Consider the following 23,733-nt stretch of genomic DNA (forward strand, 5'->3'; position numbering starts at 1 on the left):
CCGGAGACGACCAGCAGTTACCTTAGCAGGCCAGCTCCCGCCCCTGCCCCGCACCCCTCACTCGCCGGGACCGCGAAACTCAGCCTTCAGCTTGCAAGACGAGGCCGGTTCCGCCGGGAATTGGGTGCCCCCCGGGCCGCGGTGACGTCAGCCGCCAGCCCGCGCCGCCCGACGACGACAGACCCGACAACAGTCCGCACGTCAGCGGCGGCCGGCGCGGCGGGGAGGAGCGGCCGTGTGGGCGGGGCGGGGCCGGTAGGGGCGGGGCCGGGTGGGTGAGGTCATCAACCGAGCGCCGCGGCCGGGATTGGATGGGCGGCGCGGGGCTCGGCGCGAGCCTGGCAGGTAACGCCGCGGCAGTTGGGCGCTCGCCGCGGCTGGCGTGCCCGGCGGGGCGGGGGCGGGAGGGGGCCGGTAGCGACCGTTCGTCCCGCTCCCCCCCCCCCCCCCCCAGCACGGTGCGGCCCCGGGAGCCGGCACGCTGGCTTACAAAGCGGTCCTTCGCCGTCCCCGCCTCCGCCAGCGGGGACCCCGCTCCGGGCGGGGGAGGTGTGAGGGGGCGGCGGGTGCCCCGTAAGGGGCTGAGCCGCGGGGTGCGCTGGCTTCTTTTGGCCCGGAGCGTCTTCCACCGCCGGCGTCCGGCCGATCCGCTAAGCCTCTTGCGAGACCCAGCTGGAAGTCACACAGTTCCTACCCCCGCCTCTTATAAACCAAGCTGCTGCAGCTGGAGGGCAGAAAGCAGTAGAGTGATCAGAATGCAAAATAGTAGGGGGTGTGCCACCAGCGGTACCTGTCGTCTTTTTTCGCACTACTTAAGCAGCTTGAATCAGTGCCCTTCTTGTAGGACTCTAGTTTTGTATAATTTCCCGAAGTTAAATATAGTTCTCTTCCAGCTTCTCAAAGCTCATTAACAAGATTTCCTGTTGGTTGGCCTGTTTAACACTTGGAAGCGTATAGGCAAAACTCTTGCCTTAATAAGTGGCATTTTGTAATCTATTTGAGGATTTAAGCTTAGCTGTGCGTTGGGTTCTTTACTCAGAGTAATGCTTAGTTTCGCAAAGGCCAAGTGACTGAGATGGCTTGCCAATGTCAACATTAGAAAAAGAAGGCTTTTTGTGATTTCAGCCTTAAGGAAATAGTTCTTTTGCATTGTGGGAAATATTTATAAATGACAGCTGCATGTAGCTAAAACCAGTAATTCTATTTCAGCTTGAATTTGATTTGGACGCTTCCTGAGTATGAGTATCTTCTCGCTTTCATGGTCCCTCTCCTGAAAAGCAGATGCAACCCCCACCACACACCTTCCTTGGGTATTTTGAGTGCAATAAAATCAAAGGTAATTTTGCCCCTATTTAATGCTGTTCAGCATCTCCACAGAATCACTGAGGTTGAAGGGGACTGTTAAAGATCATCTAGTCCAATGTCCCAGCACAGGCACAGTTAGATGTAGCAGATTGTCCAGGACCATGTCCACCTTGAAATCATTTTGTAAAGTAAAAAATTGTATATTCCATCCTTACAAAAATGGGTTTTCTATACACATAGTAGATTTGTGGGCAGGGACTTGCAAACCATTTAGTTGCATAATATTTGGGCTCTGTTTAATGATTTTAGGTATTTGGTCACATACAAAGTACTGCCAGTGGACTAGAGAGGGTTTATGGATAATACCAGGATGCTCTTCCTAGCTCATTCACTGACAGTAAATTATGCATCTGTCTCAAGCTTTGGTTGATTATGTGTTTTTCTTCAGTAATAGGTATTTGGTGGCTGAAGGCGACTTTGATTTTTTTTTTTTTGATATTTCTCTTAGCTGAAATAAAGAATTTTCTATCTTGACTTGTAATTTCAACTCATGAGAAGCAACATCCACTGCTGCTAATTTGTTGGTAAAGGAGGTCTTCCATTGTGCTCATTATTTCTATAGTTTCCAGACTTAAAAGGAGGTTTCTGGAAAGGCACCAGTTGCTTTGTCAAGGGATATTATTAATTGAATTACCTTTCACATCAAAGCCTCATTAGGATGTGTGCTCGTTTTCTTGTGATGCAGGGTGGGGTTTGCAAGCTCTTTGGTATGGATTGGTCTGTGGTAGTTTAACAGCAGCAAATGTTTCTGTTAGTTTGTTTAAGCCTTACTTTCATTTATAGAAGAACTCATTCCTGCCTTAAAAAGGCTTAAAATGGCTTAGATATTTGTGTTAAGTATGTGAAATAAAAATAAATCGGTAGTTACCCAAAATTATGTATACGTATTACTTGATATTTAGAGTAAAATTACTGTTGATGCTGATGTTCAAAACTGACTTACTTCTTGGTAAGATCTTACTGTCTTACATTGTGTGAAAAAAATTTATAAAACTGGATTTGGAAGAAGCTTCCTTGAAAGCAGTTTAGAGGGAATTGGCTATAAACCTCTTACAGTTATTAAAGAGAGTGTTTGTCCAGAAGACTTCTTGTCTTTTTCATTTTTTAATTTCTTTAAATGCTGAGTGGGCAGCATTGTAAGTTACAATTCTGACACCTCCACATTGAAAGCAATTGAGTTAGCTTTTATGTATGGAGGAAGCAAATTATGCTTAACTGAAAGTGAGAAACCAAATATGGCTTTAATTTCCCCTGTCTTTTATACAGGGATAAAAGGTGGTGGTATTTAAGTGTGTAGCATCTGGATATTGGCCAGTGGCATGTAGGGAAAGTCTGTGGTGCTGAAATACTTCTATACCTTTTGAAGACTATAATGAGTACATAATACAAACAAGTTGGTGTCTGTGCTTCAGAGATCCATGTTTGCAGCCCAGAATATTAGCTTAAATTACCAACTCGGCTGCATGTGTCAGGTTATGGGCTGGAGCAACTGTACATGGAGATATCTGTCTCTGTTGACTGTTGTTCAAAGGGGGGGATGATCCTGGCAGAACCGACAGCTGGTAGAAATATCTTCAAACAGACCTAGCATAAATTGGTAGGGTTTGACTGTCTTTAGTTTTCTAGGAAACTCAATTTGTGTCACTATCTATTTAATTGCATTAATTGGCTATTGTTGCAGGGAATGAGTTTGTGTACTGTCTGAAAAACAGAAAAGCGGAGATAGAAATGGCCTGTGTCTTGGGGATTAATGCCTGCTGCTTGTGTCAGCATTTGTATGTGAATAAAGTTATGCAACTCTGATTTTTGCACAATAAAAAATATTAGTAGGGTTTTTAAGGCATTAACCAGTTAATGTATTCAAATTTTTGGAACAGCTTTAAGTTGGAAATGTTCCAGGGCTTGGCAGACGTCAAATACAGAACTGTAACTGCCTGATTTGCTTGGAGATCAGTTTTCTTGGATCTTTTCTCATATAGCCCTCTTTCATTCATTTTTGTTTTTTTTTTGAGATTTTGGAAGTGCATGGAAAGAAACAGCTACAGTTGTGTTCTGAAATAAGTATCTTGCATATGCTTACAGAAGAACATGTTTGGCATAGTCCTGCATTTTGCCATGAAGGTGTATCTCAGATGACTGCGTTTTGCACATACCTTTCACTGTCTTGTATTAACAATGTAAGACAGTCCATCACTGGCTGATCTAGCAGGAGTGCAAGGAAATAAAGTGCTTGGACAGGGGGTGGATGATTCAGGGCATTCTGGATAGCACATTTCGAGCTTGTGCTACTATATTATGGAGTCATCTCTATCGACCATCTATCTTCTCTGTTTTTCAAGGGTTGGGTTTTTTTTTTTGAAGTTTGTAAGCCTTTTGTTTGCTTCCACCAAGTAGTGCCTGTACTTAACCTCCAAACAAGTTCAGGTGGTTTTCTGTTTTTCTCATGTGGATTATTAGTGTTAGAATAGAATTAGATTGGAATAGTTAGTTGTTAGCAATTGAAAATAACAGCTTCCTGGAATAATGGAACATCAGTATCAAGTATTATAATTGACCATTCTAGTTTTTAATAGACTATTTATAGGTTTAACTAGACTACTTTGTAAAACAGTTATTCTCACATTCTTAGTTTACTACTTGTAATGGGTATGTTCCCAGGGTAGTTCAGGTTTTTTTTCTTCTCCACTTTCTCCTGTAGGACAGGATTATGTTTCCAAGATCTTCCCTTCTCTCGTCTCTTTATTTCACTTTCCTCTTAACTGTAACAACCAAAACTCTGCATTATTGTGTATTTCTTACTACAAAGAAACATTTTTTGCTATAGATGTTTTTAGGAAGTTTATTCTCTGATCTTGTCTGCTTTGCAGCATGTTTTATTTTGCCTGGAAGCTCTTTTCTCGGGTTTGTTTTCAGAGGCATATGTTTATAATTCAGGCCAATGCTTTCTGTATTAAGTGGAGAAACAATGTTATACAAATACCATTCCATGAAGAATCACTTCTCCCCTGTTTCCCATTCTTTGTGCCTTTTATGCAACTCTATTATGCACAGGTGATCGAGTGACTGTTCATGCTGGCCACCATCAGCTATTATTGTTGTTTGTTCTTTTACAAACATCTATCTTCTAAAATATTAAAACATATAACCAATTAGTTTGCCTTATATTTTTATGACTTACAAAGTACATTTGATGAGACAAAGTACATTTGATGAGAAAGATGCACTGAATGTGATGTCTGTTTTTAAAATGTATGAGTAATTTGTTATATCTTCCTGTATAGTGGTATGACATGGAACAGTGTTTGTAAAATGATTGTCAAGAGGTTGTGGTAGTGTTACAGTTTCTAATTTGTTTTCATGATTAGAATAAAGCTGGTGAACTCCTTTTCTAAAGGTGAAATTAATTACTTTCATAAAAATGGAAACCGGATACTCATATTATGGACAGAATATAGCAAAAAAATATTACAGAAGACAAAGTTGTATAAGAGAAGTATCTTAAAAAAAATGTCAGAAATAATGGCTCTAGTATAGTCTCTATGATGACAGTTCCTTGATATGTGCATAAGATAGTGAGGAACTTGTCATATCAATCCAAGGAGTACTGGCTCAGAACAATGTATTTAGGAAGCGGTAGTAAAAGATGTACTATTTGCATATATGACGCTTGGATATGTACAGAGAAATTCCAAGGTGTACAGCAAGGATATTGCTTCAGCAGTTGAGTTAGTATGTTTCTTGTATTATGTGAACACCATGAGTACAATTTATTCTCTTAACCTGTTAAGGAAGAATGAAAGGAAATGCAGAATGAATAGAAGTTCAGTTATAAGAGTGTATTAGATATCTGGGCCACAAAATAAAGCAAATGATACTTCTGTGCTTTGACATTTGAATGGCAGAATTGCATACCAATAGCTTTTGATTGTCTGGAAAACACTTTAGAGGTATTTAAACCGTTTTAGTAACAACCCATCATATATTACATTAGTGTTCAAAAAATACATAAGGTATGAATATGTAGGCAAGACTTTCAATTTCTAGCATAGAGGCAATTTTTTTTTGTTTAAAACAAGAGCCTCCTTTATATCTTTCATACTCCACCTCCCTCCCCTGTGAAAATGAGGAAAAAGTTGAATGACAAATGCTGGTCTGCATTAGTTCTGTGATCATGTACTGTTTGGGAGTTACGTTTGTTACACTTGATCTGAATCTGTATTCAGTCAGGAAAAATGTAGGAAGAATCCTGCCTTTGTATACCTAGGCTTGACTTGCAAATTTGCATAATGTTGCAGCTCCTGTTTATTTTTCTTAGGATTTTGATAAGCTGTATTTTAGTACTTTCAGTAGAAAACATGTTGGTGGGGTAATTATGTTTTTTGTACATTTTTGGGATGACTTGATTGAAGAAAAGATAGAAGTTGCATTTAATCAAATGCAGTTAGAATCAAATGGTAAATTAAATCATTATGTACAGTCTATTCTGTTAAACTCCCAAATTATCACTTATTTATGAAAAGACATCACAGTTCCAATAAAGAGATCGTGGGGTTTACAAAGCATGTTTGATTGTTGCACAGCTACACTTTTTCTTTCTTTTTTTCCTCACTTGTCTCTTGTACCTGTCATTACAACTTTTAGCTTCTGTGGGTGCTCACTTACTTTCTCTCTGTCTCATCTCACTGATCAAGACATGTTGGACCAATGAGGGACAATCTATGTGTAGGTGCTAAACTTCAAACAAAATACCAGCATGTTTTTTACAATATTGTTGAAATAACGGTACTGATTGAAAGAAAAGGTATAGATGCCTAGCATTTAAGTAAATGCAACAATATATATATATATGTCTACCTTTCTGTCCTGTTCAGGTCTGGGCTTTTGCTCTGATATTACATTCTGCACTCATTTTTACCCTCTTTTTATCAATTTTTGCTTCTCTTTTTTTTTTTTTTTTTTTTTTTCCCCTCACTTATTTTGATTTCTGGTTTAATGTGGTTCCTATGTTTAATGTGCTTTAGTGTGATCCTGTGTCATCTGTTTCATTGCTACGGAGGTTGGGTGTGTAGTCATTAATTGCCTTGATTTTTTATTTTTAACTTGATACAAAAAAGGCTCTCTGTTTAAGTGGCCAGATAAACAGTTCATTTTGTCGTCTTCCTAAATAAAACTGAGACATTCTTCCAGGGTGGTTGAGATCCAATATTTGATAAACAAAGCACAGCCTGAAGGAGGAGCAGATACCAATCTTGTCTGGAATGTAGCCATTTATCCATGTACTTTAATGTCATAAAATTAGCAGTGCTGTTGAAGACAATGCATCTGTTCATCTCACATCAAGTTTATTCTTACATAGCATGGGTTTGGGTCCAAAACATCTTTCTAGCTCTTAATCAGGTGACTATAATATATATATGTCTTACAATATTTCTACTAGATTGTTCTAAATTCTGAGTAGCTTTATACAGTTTTTCTGTATTGCAAATACTGTATGCTTTCCAAAAATGCATCATTTTACCATTAAATCTCTTGTTAATAAAGCAGGTATAAATAAAATCGGATTAAAATGCGTAACTGTTTTACAGCTCTATTAATACTTGCCTTTTTAAAAAAAACCCTGGAATTTATATTGTGTTAGTGCCGATTATACCTGTCTTCTACAAATTTTGGTCAGATGTGGGTCTGAAGTTTTAAGAAGAATAGTTTAAAGACAGTGTGTGTTGTTCGTATTTTCTAATCACTTATAATTTTAAAGAGGGAATTTTACTGCATATGTCCCAACAGATTTTAATGCACAGTGGTGTAACATTACCCACACACAAGAGGGCACACTAAGTCCTCTGGAGTATAATTAATGGAAAACCTTTTTGGTTAGGGTAAATTAATATTTGTAAAGAATATAATAAAAGCACACCTTGATTGTGCTGCTATGTATAATTTTTAACAAATGTTTTGTGTGAATATTTTATATATGTACCAGAAAACTTAACTAATCTTACCTTAAAGTTCTTTTGGTTTGTTCAGTGAATATTGTGAAGTACTGTGACTGAAGATTAGCATTGTTGTTAAGCTGTTTTAAAGAAAAGTAGAAAGTAATCTAACACTCATGTCATCATTTCTTCCTTACCATAGTGTTTTATAGTCAAAAGATCATGAATGCAAGAGTTCCTGTAGAGAAGTGAAGTTCCAGAATTCTTATACAAACATATAATGATCTGGAAAATTTTAAAAAATGATTAACTTCTGGTAAAGTTCTTTGCTGTTCACATTGCAGGTTTTAATTTTGTCTTCTCTCTCTGAAAAAAAGCACAATGCTCCTCTGCTTCCCTAAAAATTATGTATGGAATGATTTTTTTTTAAAGATACGTTACTGTCACTTGAAGATTTTTTGTCCTTGGATTCATCTTAATTTATTACTGAACTTACAGTTGATTTAACTTTTAAGGACCATTTTCCCCATGGTCTTTTCTGTATTAGTGTTATCTTTGTAATCCTGTTTCAGAGCTTTTTAGAGTCACTGGAGGGAGTAAATAATCAGACTTTGCTATGCATTTGGGCTTCTGTTCATCTCTTCCCTTTTCCTATCTCTCCCTCCTAAGAAGACATCTAGTGGCCCAATCTTGATTAAAAGCATGAGGTACTATCTCTGTCTCTGGGAATATGTCTTAAGATGTCTTTAACAAGATTTTTTAAGGAATTTTCTTTCAAAAACCAGTGCAGACAATATTGTTTAGACATCTTCCTTGTTACAAACAAATAACATCTTTTAGGTAGCCAGTCCGAATACTGTGGGGAAGATCACCCTAGTACTGGAGCAGTGAAATACATATTAAATCTAAATTATAGGTAGAAACAGTGATGTAGTGTGACTACTTCTAAACATAAAATCTGTTTTGCAAATTTCTGGTTAACTTGACCCTGGAGCGGAAGAGTAGTATTTTGTTTGTCCTTTTGTTATTTCAGTTACATTGTATACTTCTATTGAAAGTATAAAGAACACTATTTCCTGGGAGCGTATTTTGGTATACTCTTTCTTTAAATGATATATTTCTGTTCTTATTCTTTATTTGCTCCATACCTTGTCATTTACTATTTCAGTTCATCAACAACAACAAAGCAGCTCTGCAGAATATAAAAATTGCTATATTTTATATTTTTAAAAAAGTTACTCTGTGTAATGCAGTAAAATATAGAATGTAGTTGTACTTGCAAGACAGCTTAATATCTTTTTTGCTTTGCTTTTCTCTTCACCCCTCTAAGAAGAGTTTGGCTGCATTTTTGGTACATACCCCTTTAGGTACTGGGATGTAGCAGATAATCTTCCCTAATGGCCTCATCCCAAGGCTGACCAGACCCAGTGCCACCCATCGTGTGCTTCAGTCCTTTAGCCTTTAGCCATGTTAGTGACTCTGTGCTATGCTTATTCGGTCAATGAAATTGCAAGTTTTCAATAGACTTATTATAAACTTAGTCCTCTGGAAAAAAGCTAAGCAAAGTGAATTGCTAGGCAATTGGCTTATGAATATTTAGTGGAAAAAAACATGCAGTAGAGGCTTGTCAAAAATTAAAGTTGTTAAAATAATCTGATTGCTTTCTCTTACTAAACAACTGAGCTGTTAGATAATGAAGAAATAATATTTTTTCTTTGCCTTTAGAAGGACTCTTTTGTCCTATATTAACTTTCTTTAATTTGCCTTTGAAATTAATTTTCTTTTATTTGTTTGTAATTTCAAAACCTGCCAAACAGAACTCTCAGGATCATCTTCAGCATTCACCAGTGATTTATTTTTTAACTCTATATTTTAACTCTATATTTTAAATTTATTTTGATGTACTTAAATGTAGTTGAGTCTGTGCTGTGTTTTGCTCAACTTTTGATAAATTTTGGGTATGGCCTCATTCTAGGTTTATGTCTATCCCAGTCTGAACTGCCTCCTGAAGGGCAATCATATTCTGTCCCCAGCGGCGTGTTCCTGCCTCTTCCCTTGAGTTGTCCTCTGCACTTCCGTAGCTTCATAGGAAGGAATGCTGTGCAGAAATTTGAGGAATAAAGACACGTTTCATATAGTGGCATCTCAGGCTAAGATTGGCTTAGTTTTGTTGTGAATACGTGCCCTTGTGTTTTATGCTTGCATTAGTCAAGTGATTGGATGGGATCAATCTGAAGAGGTTACAAGCACTTTGGAGTTCAGGGTATAAGTGATTTTTAAAAATGAGTCGAAATCATTAAGTTGAAATTCAATAACAGTATATACAAAGTGTTGTAGAAAGAGAAATTCAATGTGCAGATAAACAATTGGGATAAGCTCAGGGAATTGTTTTGTGGTTATACCGATATCAGTTCAGGTTAAACAGAGCAAACACTGAGATTTAAAGGCTGGGATTACAAAGCAACACCACTTCTTAGCAATACAAGTAATTATTGCCTTTCTTCTGGGAGCTCTGCAGCCCCTGTGGATCGGTTGAATGACCACACTACATAAATGGTCTTAATTTATTATGGGCAAATGAACTATTTTGACTCAGAGCACAATTTAAACTTTATTTTAATATTCTGCCTTTTCTTACCTGGTGTGTTGAGTGATTAGAGAGATGGAAGAGTGACCTTCAGGTTGGAGTGGGGTCAAAAGTGGGGGTGAGAATCAAATGAGTGCTTCTACAGTGTATCTAGGTTCTCTTTATACAAAACTTTAGGGAACATGAACTTACTGAAGCTTAGGAAAAAATATTTAATTAAATATTATGAAAAAATGGATTGTGCTAACTAGTGAAACTGAACAATTCCCTTCTGCAGAGGTATTTAAAAACAATAGAGTCCAGTTTCACATACTTCTGTCTCATCTCAAGGGAAGGAACAAGATTCTTCCACTGAGGACTCTTCCAGACAATATAATCTATCAGCTATACGAGGTATGTATGCAATAGTAGAGGCACAAAAGAAAGAGAGCAAACCAACAAACCAGATGTACTCTGAGAATATTTTTAATAAATCTAGACTTTGGATGACATGGATAAGAAAGGACAAATGTGGTAGAAATGACACAGTTGGCTGATGAAAATACATTTTGATGTGAATGAAAGGTAACCTGCCAAAATTCTATTTCACACATACGGGGCACATTTTAAATAGCTCCCTGCATGTATTTGAAAAATATTTCTTTTAATGAGTATTGGGTGTGTATTTCAAGCAGTGCAAATATTTAGAGTCAGGTTAAGAACTTTCCAAATATTTTAAATGAAGCAAACTAGACTACTGTACACAGTTAATTTGGGCACATATGAATAGGAGTGGGCAAAAGCTGAGTCCTATGCTTTATTAATACTGTGGAACCCCAGAGAGTGATGTAGCAGAATTGTTCTACTAATATCTAGCATTATTTTGTACAGCTAAATGTTTCCATATACAGAGCTCTGTCTTTAGTCTCTATTTTTTTATAAAAATAGATTGAATATTTTTTAATGTCTTGTTGCTTGCCCATCAAGCAGAGAATGCTGTGGTAATAAGAGTGTGCTAACCACATACTCCTTGCAAATGCATCATGATAGATTCTAATGAAATGATCAAACCTTTCCTCAAAAGTACCTGATTTTCAGCTTTCACAACCTGAGATGTGTATTTACATTCTCTGAAATTTCTAATCTGATACATTTCATTGAATTTTTAATGTTAAGAAGTGTCAGCAATTGAAAAAGCTAATGGAATGTAGGAAGCATCTAATTACCATTATAAAGCTAGCATTATATGTGGCTGTTTCTTTTCAGGACTATAGTGCTAGACTGAGTGGCAACTGAACTTTTTTCTAGGACTTTTTTCCTCTAATATCTGAACTTGGATACAGTCTTGAGAAATGTTTTTATCAATTTTGCCTTAGTTTGCTATTTTATAGAATTTTGTATTGTTGCAGGCTTCTGCTTTTCCGCAGTTAGAAGAAAACCTCTGGTTCTGTTAACAAGCCTTGCTAATGAATATTTATATACTTGTCAGCAAAGGGCTTTATCTCTGCAATTACACACACATATTCCCAGTGGGTTTTTGAATTTCTAGAAGTTTTTCATTATCACATTGATAAGGAAATCATGGCAATAATGAATGTAGGATTCTTGCCCCCAGAGAATGGTAGTATATAGGGTAGATACAAAATCAAGGAGAGGGCTTATGTACTAAATGATCAAAGCAATTACACTCATAGGAGCTTTTTTCCAATTTATCTTAATTGTGGTGGTTTTCTATATGCTATGTATGGACTATTGCTGTTGGGAGAAGGGTGCTGAATTGTGCTTTAGCAAAGCTTTTGTGGATGAGTTCCTCACTAAACTAAGAACTATCCAGTGCAAGAATGTTCATTTCTTTACAGCAGAATTAATAGATAATTAACAGCATGTGCAACATCTCTGATGCTTATTTAGAATTCCAAGGTTGTCTTCAAGGTTCTTTTACTGCTTTTTAGCATTTACTTTTGGCCACTTATTTATATTCTAGAAATAGATATGTCTAAGTTACTGTAACTGGAATTATATAGCTATGACCAAAACTGGTTTTAAGATAACTTCTAAAATTTAATTTTTTAAAATATTTTTTTTGTTTTGTTTTATAGTATGTTTCTGATATTTCTTAATCTCTACAACTGTACAGTAGTACAAAACTGTCTAAAACAAACACTACTGCTGTGCATGACCATGAAACACTAGAGAACAGGGAAAGGAAGTAATTTAATTTATAATTTCTATTCTATTAATGGTGGATTTCTGTCAAGTTACTTAGTGAGCTGGAACTGTTTGGAGGCTCTAGGCATAGACCAGATAGTATAGAAGTGACATTTTTTTTTAAATCAGGCTTTTTGTTTGGATACATTTCTTTCCTCCTCTGAATTCAGTGTAGGTATATTTGCAGTTGGATATTGAAAAATCAGTGATGAACCTGTTAGCAAATATATTTGGTTTAGCTAGAAGCAGGTACACTATGAAGTATCGACTTCAATTAACATCACATAGACACAAATTCACACTGAGGATGTGTATCTCAAAATTGACAAGTAAGTTCATGGTCATATATTTCCTTTGACTTCTTCCGTGTTCTTTTTTAATATAATTTTCCATCTATTTGTGAGAAACAAGCCCATGTATATTAAAAAAAAAGTTTTTTCTGGGGATAAAGTCAGTGGAACAAAGAATACAGCGCTGGGCGCAATGGCGCAACCTGCCCTAGCAGGGGCCTCTTTTTATAGTTCCAGTCCTCCTTTTTGTACCTGCTCAGTTCCTCCTTCTTGGTTTCTTCAGGGCTGTCTCTCCCTGCACTTTTCCCTTCACTACTTATCACAAAACAAATTGCTGCTGAGCAGGGGGTGGGGAGGAGGCAACCGCAATGTTACATGTAACCTTCAATTTAAACATGAAATCAAACAAAGAACAGTGCACACAACCAAGCCAAGCAGCATGTCCACTCGCTTTCCTCCCCTCCCTGCTTCTCTGGCATTTACAGTTGGTCTCAGTGGTCCTCTGGGGGGAACTTGGTGGGGGGTCGAAGTCCAGGTTCCTCTTCATCAGGAGTTCTTTGCTTAATCCTTTTTCTGGGGGCTTCCATTCCTCTTTACATGATACCCAACCACAGACACACTCCCCCCTTCCATCCCCTGCTTGCCCAACTCCCCGCAATGCCCAACCCTATGCCTAACTTGTGATCAAAAAAAGCTTGCTTAACTTACAATTCTATCAACACTATACTAGCAACACTAATTTAATAACAGCTTTAGCCTAACTCAGTAAAAGTAATTAATTACTATTAGTGAAAGCAAAATTCTACTGTTACTTCTCACATACTGTTGTATATTATACCATCTGAAGTCTTTCTACTTCACAATTGATTAGTGGAGTTTGCTGTGCCTTCATAATGTAACTCCTAATTTTAAAAAGCTAAAATTGGTGAAATTATAAAAACAATAACATTTAAATTAAAAGCATGCATGATTACCCTGTCTTAAAACTGTAGTGCGTAAATTCAATTTCTTTCCCACTTAGGAGAGCTCTATATAGAACTATTTCAAATTACTTGAGACACCACCTCACTTCATAGGATGCAGCTTCCAGTGTGAGGCTTTAGAGGAGAAGTAAAATTATCATTTGTAACAGAAGCATGCTTTACACAGAATATGAAAGTATCAAAATACAGTACAGAATTGCAAAGATATTTGAATGACTGAGTCCCCAACACTATCAGAATAGCATATCAGCTTTTTTGTTGCATAGTTCTAATGTTCTGTAGACTCCTTAAAAATATTTCATTAAAAAATTCTTCAGAAGTTCAGAAGCCAAGACACCTGAAAACAGCCATTTAAATTCACTTACTAAAGCTTGGAGATAGAGAGGCTACCTACAATTTTTGAAAGCTGAGATATCTTTAGGTGATTTTGAGATAGTTATTAAACAGACACACTACTACATCTGAATTAAAAGTCAGTGTCAGAGCATGAGTATGCGGTAATAGTTGTTAATTGTCTATGAGTGTGTTCCTCTTGTTTGTTGCTCTGTAAACATAATCTCATGAGTCATCTCCACTAAACAGAAGTGTTGATCTGAAACTTTCAACTGTAGAAAATTAATGTCCACTCTGTTTTTTAGCCTCATTGGCCTTTGTTTTCAATTCTCTTGAATGTCATGGATTTCGTATTTTGGTATTAGTAGCTGTGAAGAGGATTTATATTTATATAATTTAATTTTTTGGTAATGCTTCAATTAATTGTGGGGTTTGTTTTTGTTTGTTTTGTTTTTCAATTTGGATTGAGTTTACTTGTCTGGTACTATTTGTCACCTTTTAATCTGCTATGCTAAGTAACGTTAAATAAATCTGACAGTCCTCCAAATACAAAATAAATGTGTAACAGAACTGAAGCTTTACTATTTATTTTAAGGTGTTCAGAGGTGTTTCTTAATATAGTAGCTGAGAATTTAATGTAAATTAGTGCAATTCTCTTAATGCTTTTGAGGTAAGAAATTAATCACATCTTCCAAATGGAAGACAGAAAAACAGAGATATAAACACAAGTAATATAGCACAAATATTTATTTTTAGTATAGTACTCACATTCTGTAAAACGTATTAGTATTATATTATACCTGGCTTTCACATGAGAAAATCTAAGTATTTGTGCAAATCAGGCATTCTTGAATGGCAGTTCAGTGTTGGGTTTTTTTCTCTACCAAGTCACTTTATTTCTTTTCACTACTACCAATACTTAGCTAACATGTCAGAAAAAAATCCAGATAACATCAAGGTCAGTCCACAGCATTATGCACAGATGTCACTGATGCATTGCTCGTGTCACAGCATTTAGAACCTTTGGTTGCTCTGCTGATATTCCCAGTTATGTATTAAGGCAAGGACATGGTTCTAATGGCCATATGCTATTTATAGACAGTGCTGATTTACCAAGCTGAGGCTTGCCTAATCTTCCCTCAGCCTTTCTTACAAGTTTTCCTAAATGTTGTAGTTTTACCTTTCTACTATTTTCCATACTTCCTTAAATTAAGTAGAAGGCAATCACTGTGATGATATTAGGTACTGATATCCATTTCAGGGTACTTAATTCTTTACCTTCTTCTGTGTTTTGTTTTTTTTTTTTTTTTTTGTTTTTTTATTTTTAAAGTCAAACTGGCAAAACTCAGATCAATGTTGTACATATATCTGCAAAGATAAGTAAACTTTGGAAGGCTACAGTGAAATCAGTGGGATTCTGCAGGAGCTCATGGACATGTTTTTGGATCCTAATACGAGGTTGAATTCTGAAAGTAAGCAGGTGTACAAATCAGTTAAGGCAGTGCAAGATGCAAAGTGTTTTCTTGCAAATATGTGAAGTTTGAAAGCACTCAAAATAGTAAATTGTTACGATGAACAAGAAGATGATTAAATTTAGAGAAGGTTGGGAAAACTCAAACAGAGAATAGAGAAGTATCTACTGGAAGCAGTTTGAAAAATGCAATGAGTGTCTCTTGCAGGCAATCTTAAAATTATTCTGAATTTACTGGGATATTTCAGTGCAAGAGGGCCTTCTGAAGTGAGCTTGGTGGCCTGGTATGTTTGCAAAAATGCAGGAGGGTTGATATAAAAGTGAAACAAAATTCTGCTCAGCTTGTCTTCAAAGACAACCCCGTAAGAGCTGTTCCTGACTGGTAGAAAGCCATCAAGGAAGGGAGATATTTGCAAAGTTTTGTGTACTCTATGTGAAGCTAGTTTGGAGAAGAGTATAGAAAATTTCTTATCATGAGTCTTTCACTTACTGATACCAGCTGGATAGCACGCCCTGGACTCCTACAAAAGAAACAGCAAATGTTGGGGGTATCTGTGTTCTCCTCAGTGCTAACTTGGAGAACTCCACAAAAACTGACTTTGGGCACTGAAGTCTATGATGAGTCTCTGAAACTGAAACGATGTCACAAGGGAGTATTTGTTCACTTAATGCACTTAAAAACAGACTTGTTTGTCACTGAACTGTCAGGGAGCGAATGGCACATCTTAGCAGTTACTTCTTCCTCTGATTTCTATTTCTAGTTTAGAAAGTAGACAAAAACTGCTTAAGTGAGCTGAAAGTGCATAACTTTAGCTCAGTGGTCATAGCAAAACAGGCAATGCATGACAGTTAGACTTCTGTGATGAACTTCTGCCTGTTTTTGCAACAAATGTTGATGCATTTTACTATTTTCTTGCTTTTATAGGTAGTTGCATGTTTTCCAGTGAGAAGACCTTTTGTTTTCTGTAAGATGCTGTTATCTCAAGTGTTAATGGGTTTCTACCTGTTAAGATGTAACCATATACCTTAAGTATTTAACTATAAATTTGAAAATTCTTCATGAACAATCTCAAATGAATACTTGGAATGCATTCGTAGTAGATTGTCTCATTTTCTTGTAATTTACTAGAAGTGCTGATGTAAGAGCAGGTGTAATGTGGAAAGTATATTAATCCATGGAAATACATTTTATATATGAAATTATTAGTTCAAGACATATGAGGTTATTTAGGCTTACTCTTGTTGCTTAGAATCCGGGTAGAAAAATGATCACACTCTTTTGAGGTAATGCATTTTAAATGAATACAGCAACCTTAAAAACAAACAGTGCAGTAATAAATTAAATTAGATGTTGCATAACCATTTATCTTTTCTAAGGGATTATTGTGGGTGAAGGGGGCCAACAGGAGGCCTATGGTGAAGTTTGCTTCTTTCAGTTTATAAAAGCTGTCTAGAAATATTTTCACTTGAGATCATCTCTGAAAAATAAAGCCAGTGATTCTTGACAGCAAATCCTGAAGCAACTAGCTTGATGTCATGTTATGGAGACACAATCACCCTTTGGCTGTACTATTTTTAATAAAGGCAACTGGACTTTAAATAACTTTTAGATTTCAGAAGCTGTTGTGAAATAATTACCTGATTTTTTTTTTTTTTTTCCTAGACTGTGAGAAGTGGAGGAACTGCAATTAATTTCAATACTGTAGTATTAATAAAAATTATTTTTGGCACTGGGTGGCTGAACATCTTTGCTCTTTATGGAGACCTCATATGTAAGAAACGTCTAACCCTTTGTAAGACTGCTGCCCAGTAGACTGCAACATGGAGACACAGCTAGACCCAATGAAGGATGACTTGCCCTTAATGGCCAACACTAGCTACATGCTTGTAAAGCACTACGTATTGGACTTGGATGTGGATTTTAAAAGTAAAGTTATTGAAGGCATCATAGTTTTATTCTTTGAGACTGGGAGCCGGTACAGGAAAATGAGCAGCAGTGGCAAAGAGGGCTGCAAGTCACAGTCTGATGAAGCCTGTAAAATAAGGACATCTGAACCTTGCCACATTCCTGTGACAAATGTGAGTGCCTGTTCATCTAAAGTGGAATTTAATGATTTTGCTGTCTGTGGTAAAGGTGAAGAAGATACTTCTGACAAAAATGGTAACCATAGCAATAAGGAACAGGCTTCTGGGATTTCTAGTTCAAAGGACTGCTGTGACACAGAGAATCATGGGAACACAGATTTTCTGCTGGTATTGGACTGCTGTGATTTATCCGTGCTAAAGGTTGAGGAGGTAGATGTTGCTGCTGTGTCAGGCATTGAAAAATTCATAAGATCTGCCAAACCAGCTGATGTTTCAAAGGAGCTGGAAAATCTTAGGAATCAGATTGTACATGAACTTGTAACTTTACCTGCAGATTGCTGGAAGGAACAGCTACACTATTTTACTTGCTGCAGTCGGGCGCCGGGCTGTGGAGAACTTCTGTTTACTACCGGCACTTGGAGCTTGGAGATAAGGAAATCAGGAATTCAGACACCAACAGATTTTCCTCATGCAATAAGAATATGGTACAAAACCAAACCGGAGGGAAGATCTGTTACGTGGACTACAGACCAGAGTGGCAGGTATGTAACTATTAGCTGAAAGCTTTGCACACACTAATTTCAAACATAGGTGCAAGAATGTAGAATCGTGTAATGCTGAGCAACTGTGAAGATGTTGAGCATTCTCTTCCATTGTTTTAGGAAAACAAACTGTGCTTAAGAAACCCCAATGGACTTGCAGACCTCAAGCCTGTCTAAGTGGTTGTGTTTGCTCACTCTGAATGGGAGTAAATAATGAGAATTAAAAAGAAGTAGAACAAGTATGTGCAGGGAATAGGGAATTATCACTTAGGGGAAGAGAAGATATGGATGACAGGTTATTTTAATTTTAATACTTTGTGTTCTTTTTGCTTCCTGGCTTACATAACTGATCATACAGTATAAAGATCAGTATACATAATATTTAATAGAATTGCTTTACAACTGGTCTTTTATCAATACTGTAATAAGTTTAGAGTTGCAGTCATTTCCTGTTTTCTCTCTCATAATCAACTTTTAAAATCTTCATCTATTATGTAAAGTACATTGATGATAGCAGATGAACTGCAAACTGAAACTTTGAGAAAAATTGGCTTTTTATTTAGTATTTGTGAAACTACACAGTGCTGTACAGAAATCTTCAAGATAAGCTCTTTATAGGAAGGAAACAACAATCCACTCTTGACTTCTATAACTGTAATTGTTTTACTGTAACGTTCAAAGCTGGATTTAATGGTTGTTAGTTCTTTACGATACCTAAAAACCAGGAACTACATTGGAACATGAGGAAGATATTTGGTCTGATTGCATACTTGCTTTTCACTCCCAAACTAGAAGTATATGATTACCTTTCATTCATTTCAGTTATGCAAATAGAAATTAAGAGTCTTCTCACTGGCATCCACAGTAGGGAGGAAAATGAGGCCTTTTAAGTGTACATCTGGTAGTTAGATCATTCTACTGCTAAACAATGAGCAGCATCAAGCCTAGGAATATCTCAGTCACGTTCATTACCTTTTCTCCTTCCCCGTCCCTTTCTCACTCCCCAAGGAGCTATTTTTGATATGAGTTTAGGAAATTCAACTCAATATGCTGTCTTTAATTATGAAAGTTTTGAATTTTGACTGCATACAAATGTAGGGCAATTGACTGTGATCATACAACATGTTCGTGTCTACCTGCCTGTTATGAAAGTCTTTGAGACTCATGTTAGCAACACCCAGCTGGTACAGGACTCTTTTGTGTGTTGTCTTTATGTTTTGAGAATTTGAAGGTTTCTTTTAAGCATCTAAATCACTAATGTCTTTTTGTTTCGTTCTTTTTCACTTTCACTGCAAAGCATTATTTTTGCTGTAGAGACATTTCATGGCAGTTGTACGCAAACACATGGAATTTTATGAATGAATAATGAAGGAGAGGATGGCTTGATATGGGTCAGTCAGTCTGATGATAGCAAATAGTCTTAAGATGTTTTATTTTCAGTCTTTTGTAGGGTATTTCAGAAACTAATGCCTGTCAAAAAGTAAGTTTTCATATCACAGTTGTCAGAATCTTCGTTGCTACATTTTAAAAGTCTGTATACATTTTTTCTGCTACATTTTAAATTCTCTATGTGGTGAACCCATAAATATAGCACTAAAGCTCATTGTACAAAATGCTGTCATATTTTTCCGTCCCTTTCTAAAGATAAAGCCCATTTATAATGTATGGGGGAAGTACTAGCACATTATGTATTCATAGGGGAATTCTTTAAATTGTTACAAATTATGCATATGGTGCTTTTTTAGGCAGGTGTCAAATCCTTTCCCAAAGGAGTCTATACTCTATGGTTCTAGCTCCAAAGAAAAGTTGAAGCAAATAACAAAGTACAAGCATTGTGTGGCTACTTCCAATATGTTTCCTTTAATTTAACACTAGTACAATGTTTTGAAATTTAACCTATATACTATTTTATAAAGACTTCCATTTTGCTTGTTTTAAACAATGATGTATTATAATACCAAAGAAAAAAAAAATGTTTAAAACAAAGCTTCATGGATTGAGTTTAGGCAAGTTGAGATATATGTATGTAAACCTGATGTTAGTACAGCAGGGCACACGTCTGTTTTCAGGAGAGGAACTGAACATGTGGAATTTCAGCATATCCTTGTTTTGGTTTTTGAAGATGCATTAATGATCAAGAAGAAAGGTTTTCTTTAGCTTTAGAACCTGTTTTTTGTAATAATACTCTCTTTGGGGCCTTTGTACAGAAATACTGAATAGGGAGCAAAACAGAGGAATAGAGTATGTGTGTGAGAATATATGGGTATGCACATATATATACATATATGTGTAAATATACACACGTTTTTGTCTCTCCAAAAGTTACACTTACAAGGACTATAACAGTTCTTAAAATTGGCAGGTAACTTTTAACAGTGATCAATAACATAATTATTAAAGTAGAAAAAAAAAGGTATTGCTTATAAAGTTTGTAATATATTTATCATGAACAAAGAACAGTTCTGTTTCAAAGTTTTTCAGTTGTTTACTAGCACAATACCACACTGGGGTTTCAAACTAAGGAGGTAATATTGCAATTTTAACAAAATCATACATTTGTTTGAAGTATTCATACTAATATTAAGTATTATAAAATTATTTAAAATAATAATTTATTTTAGACATCATAATAACCACTTTGTGGAGGGAATAATGTGTATAAAATATCTTTCATTACTAGGAAGGAGAAACTTTTTGTCACCCCATCAAAGTGTTTAAGCAATTTTCCCTAATGCTTAGGAGTATATACAGTGTTGAGTCATCATGGCAACCAGTGTATTTCAAATTAAATGCTTTCTCATGGTCATTGTTAAGGATCCATATTCATTAAAATATCCTGGGATTCCATCTCTTTACTGTTTAAGAAAAGCATTAAACAGATTTGAGTTAAAATTAAAGAGGTAATTTTCTTAGCAGCCAACCCTGCAAATTCACCTCTCAGGAAGATTCCTCCCACCTTTTTTCTGCCCTACTTATTGCCAGTTCTAGTGTGCTCATAAATTAGTTAGTGGCTTTGTTGGTATTAATGAGAGACTAGAATGGAATTAATTTCCTCATTGTGGGATTAGGAATGGAAGAGTATTTTTGATATGAATGACATCAGTGAAAGACATTTCATGGCACTGAAACCTTTCAGTACTGGATCCTAATCCTGAAACAATCTGTACATTATTTACCTTGGCATACATGAGTAGGTACATGAATTGGTCAAGTGCACACACTTATTTTTTTCAGGTTGAGCCCTAGATATTAGATATACAGAAAAGGGAAATTTTGGGAAGTGAAGGGGATTGGTTGGATTACTACAAGTGTGTTATTTTCATGAGAATGCTATGGATAAAGTGTATTTTTAGAAGCTATTAAAGGATGGTTGAACAATTTTGAGGAAACACTCTAGAAAGAGTTACCCTTCTTCTAATTTTCCAAAGTGGAAAATATTGGAAAACATGAAATGATCTCCTTAAAAAAATGATACCTTGATATTTATTTGACCAATTTAAATGCCTGACCTTTAAAAATATTTTATACCTGTCCAGTTGATTATCTTTATGATATCTTACTATTAGATTAAAATATTAATGTAGTTTTAAAGAATTCAGGAAATATTTTTGCTTTTATGAAAGCTATGAAGGTGATACAGCAAGCATAAATGTACAGTTTGGTTGAAGTACTAATACTAGCATATGTTCTATAATTAAAGGCTTATTTTCAAATGCAGTGTTCAAATGCATCACAGATATCACCAAACTGTATGGTTCCTTATTTGTTATAAATAATCTTGCATTTCTGTAATGTGCAGCTCAAGCACTTGAGGTGGATAGTGATTAGGAAATCTCCTGTTTTTTCTGCCAGTAGTTAGTTATTTTCAGTCTGTACTACCATTTAAACAGGAGCTATGTCTATGAAATTAAATTTTGTTTAAACGCGGTTGGGTGGAACTTCCTAAGGTGTCACAGAAGTGGTATTAAAAGATGTACAGGGAATGGAATGCTTAAGGAATTGGTCAGATATGTGACTTCAAATTCAGGAAGCTTTCTCATAACAAACTTGAAGAATCTTTTAAGTGTATTGCAGTTGCCAAAAATACCGGTCAAAGCGAGTGAAAAAATCCTCACTGTTAGAGGAAAAGTGGGAGCACAGATGTATTTACATTGATTTACTTTGGTTGAAAGAGTTATGCCCTGTCTTAACCTTATTATCCTTACTTCTCAGTGATGGCTGTACCAAAAGATAAAACTTTAGAACAGGAGACTGTGCGTGTACTACGTCTGGAAGAAGCAGGATTGATATACCTGCTTTGGACCACAAATCAGTGGGCAAAAGTCCAAAAAATTTACAGTGAAGTATCAGTTTAGAAATGTAGCTATCTAGCTGCTGGAAAACCCACATAAGAGTAACAGAGATTACTGGAAATGTTGGTGGAATCACTCATCTCATAATCTTATTTAGTACTTTAAATTGGAGAAGGGTTTGGAAAAGGCATGGGTAGTTATTGACTGGTGTTTTATTCAACAGAAAAATGAAAACAAGAATACCTGCTCTGTTGGAATCTGATGACAATCATTGGCGTGCAAATAAGACAGAACAAAAAATTTGGTATGATTTAGGTACCTGGAAATCCTGCTGCTTCATGGAAATTATACTAATTTAGTGTAAGAAACAGCTGCGAACAGCAGTGGCTTTACAGGGAGTGGCTTTGTAGTTGCAGGAGGTTGCCACCTTATATCTTTACATGGAGACAGCCCTTGAAGAAACAGTGAATGTATTTTTTTTTCATATACAGGAAAGGGATAGAGTTGCCGAGCTGGGCGTTTTCCTTGAGAAAGCTTCAAACAGGCACTAACCAAAGCAGGTTGTCATGGTTGAGCCTTAGAACATGGTTCAGGTGTCTGATGGCAGGTATTTCAAAGGTGACCTGCAGATTCCTATTTGCAGGACAGAGTATCAACTGAACATTTATTAATAGCTTTAAGGTAGTAGCTTAATTTGTTACTATAGTTGATATGCTTACATGGGAGAGGAAGATCTGCGAAGAGCTGGTTTGAACTGGTTTTCTTATGTTATGAAAATGTATGGAATACCGGTGAGTTAGGATTGCATGAATCAAATTTTCCTCAGAATCCTTGGCTCTTGGGGATTACTGAACAGCAGAGAGCCCCAAGTCTCCCCTTGGAGCAAAATGAAACAATCCCACAACTAGTGCTTGATTTTTCCAGTAGCCTGGATTGTTGATCACTGGGAATTACTAGTCAAAGTTGGCCAGATGAGACACTGGAGACATATTTTGTGTTTTGTGGGTGCTTGTTTTTCCAGTGTAACAAGTAATTAGACAAACAGTCTGAATTATCTGCTTATCTTACTTTCGCTATATTCAATTTCCTTATCTCTTCCAACCTATGGTGGCAAAGATTATGGCTGCCATGAACAACATGTTATGTAAGTAGATGATTTGAATGTTACAAGACCATTAAAAGTGAAAGAAGAGAGGTAGAGACGATAGATAGTAGGAAAACAGAAAGGAAATGTGAAGTTTCTTACTTGTGGTGATAGGGATAAATCAGAAAAAAGGTAAATTCTGTATCAATTGACAAAAGCAGTCTGAAACTATTTATTTATCACTGTTATTCTTTCATGTACCTTGGTTAGCTAGTAATTTTTAAGACTTATGTTTCTGGTCTTCTTGTGTGCTTGAATTGTGCTGTTTGGCCCAGAACAAATAAAGCTGATGGCTGCAATGGGTGCCCTAAAATAACACTTCACTATTACTAATATTGTAAAAAGGAAATTACTACTGTAAATGGAGCATAACAAAATTAACAAAGTAAACCATGATTTGTCATGGGAAACAAAATATCTGTGGAGGTATATTTTAGGGTGAGAAGGAAATAGATTAAAAATTCCAGTGAAAGAAGAAAAGATGAAGAAAAAATCGTGAGTTCACCTTATAAACACTCTTCTCT

The 23,733-nt window shown here is 36.3% G+C and overlaps 1 protein-coding gene across 10 annotated transcripts in view; it reads left to right on the plus strand.

Moving 5' to 3' along the window:
* The first annotated feature begins 277 nt into the window (after nt 1–277).
* The window catches only part of AOPEP (aminopeptidase O (putative)), a 204,888-nt gene continuing 181,432 nt past the window's right edge, over nt 278–23,733 (plus strand). For 3 of the 10 annotated variants that reach the window (XM_042788111.1, XM_042788112.1, XM_042788113.1), the window contains exons 1-2: nt 1,095–1,336; nt 16,810–17,773. In XM_042788111.1, the coding sequence (XP_042644045.1) occupies nt 16,968–17,773 (806 nt within the window). In that variant the 5' untranslated portion in view covers nt 1,095–1,336; nt 16,810–16,967. Of the gene's footprint in view, nt 346–1,089; nt 1,337–16,809; nt 17,774–23,733 lie in introns of those variants that run through there. The other 7 variants (XM_042788108.1, XM_042788109.1, XM_042788110.1 and 4 more) reach the window with 5 other exon arrangements.

Source organism: Tyto alba, unplaced genomic scaffold (assembly GCF_018691265.1).
Source record: "Tyto alba isolate M040663 unplaced genomic scaffold, T.alba_DEE_v4.0 Super-Scaffold_13, whole genome shotgun sequence".
NCBI classification, from domain to species: domain Eukaryota; kingdom Metazoa; phylum Chordata; class Aves; order Strigiformes; family Tytonidae; genus Tyto; species Tyto alba.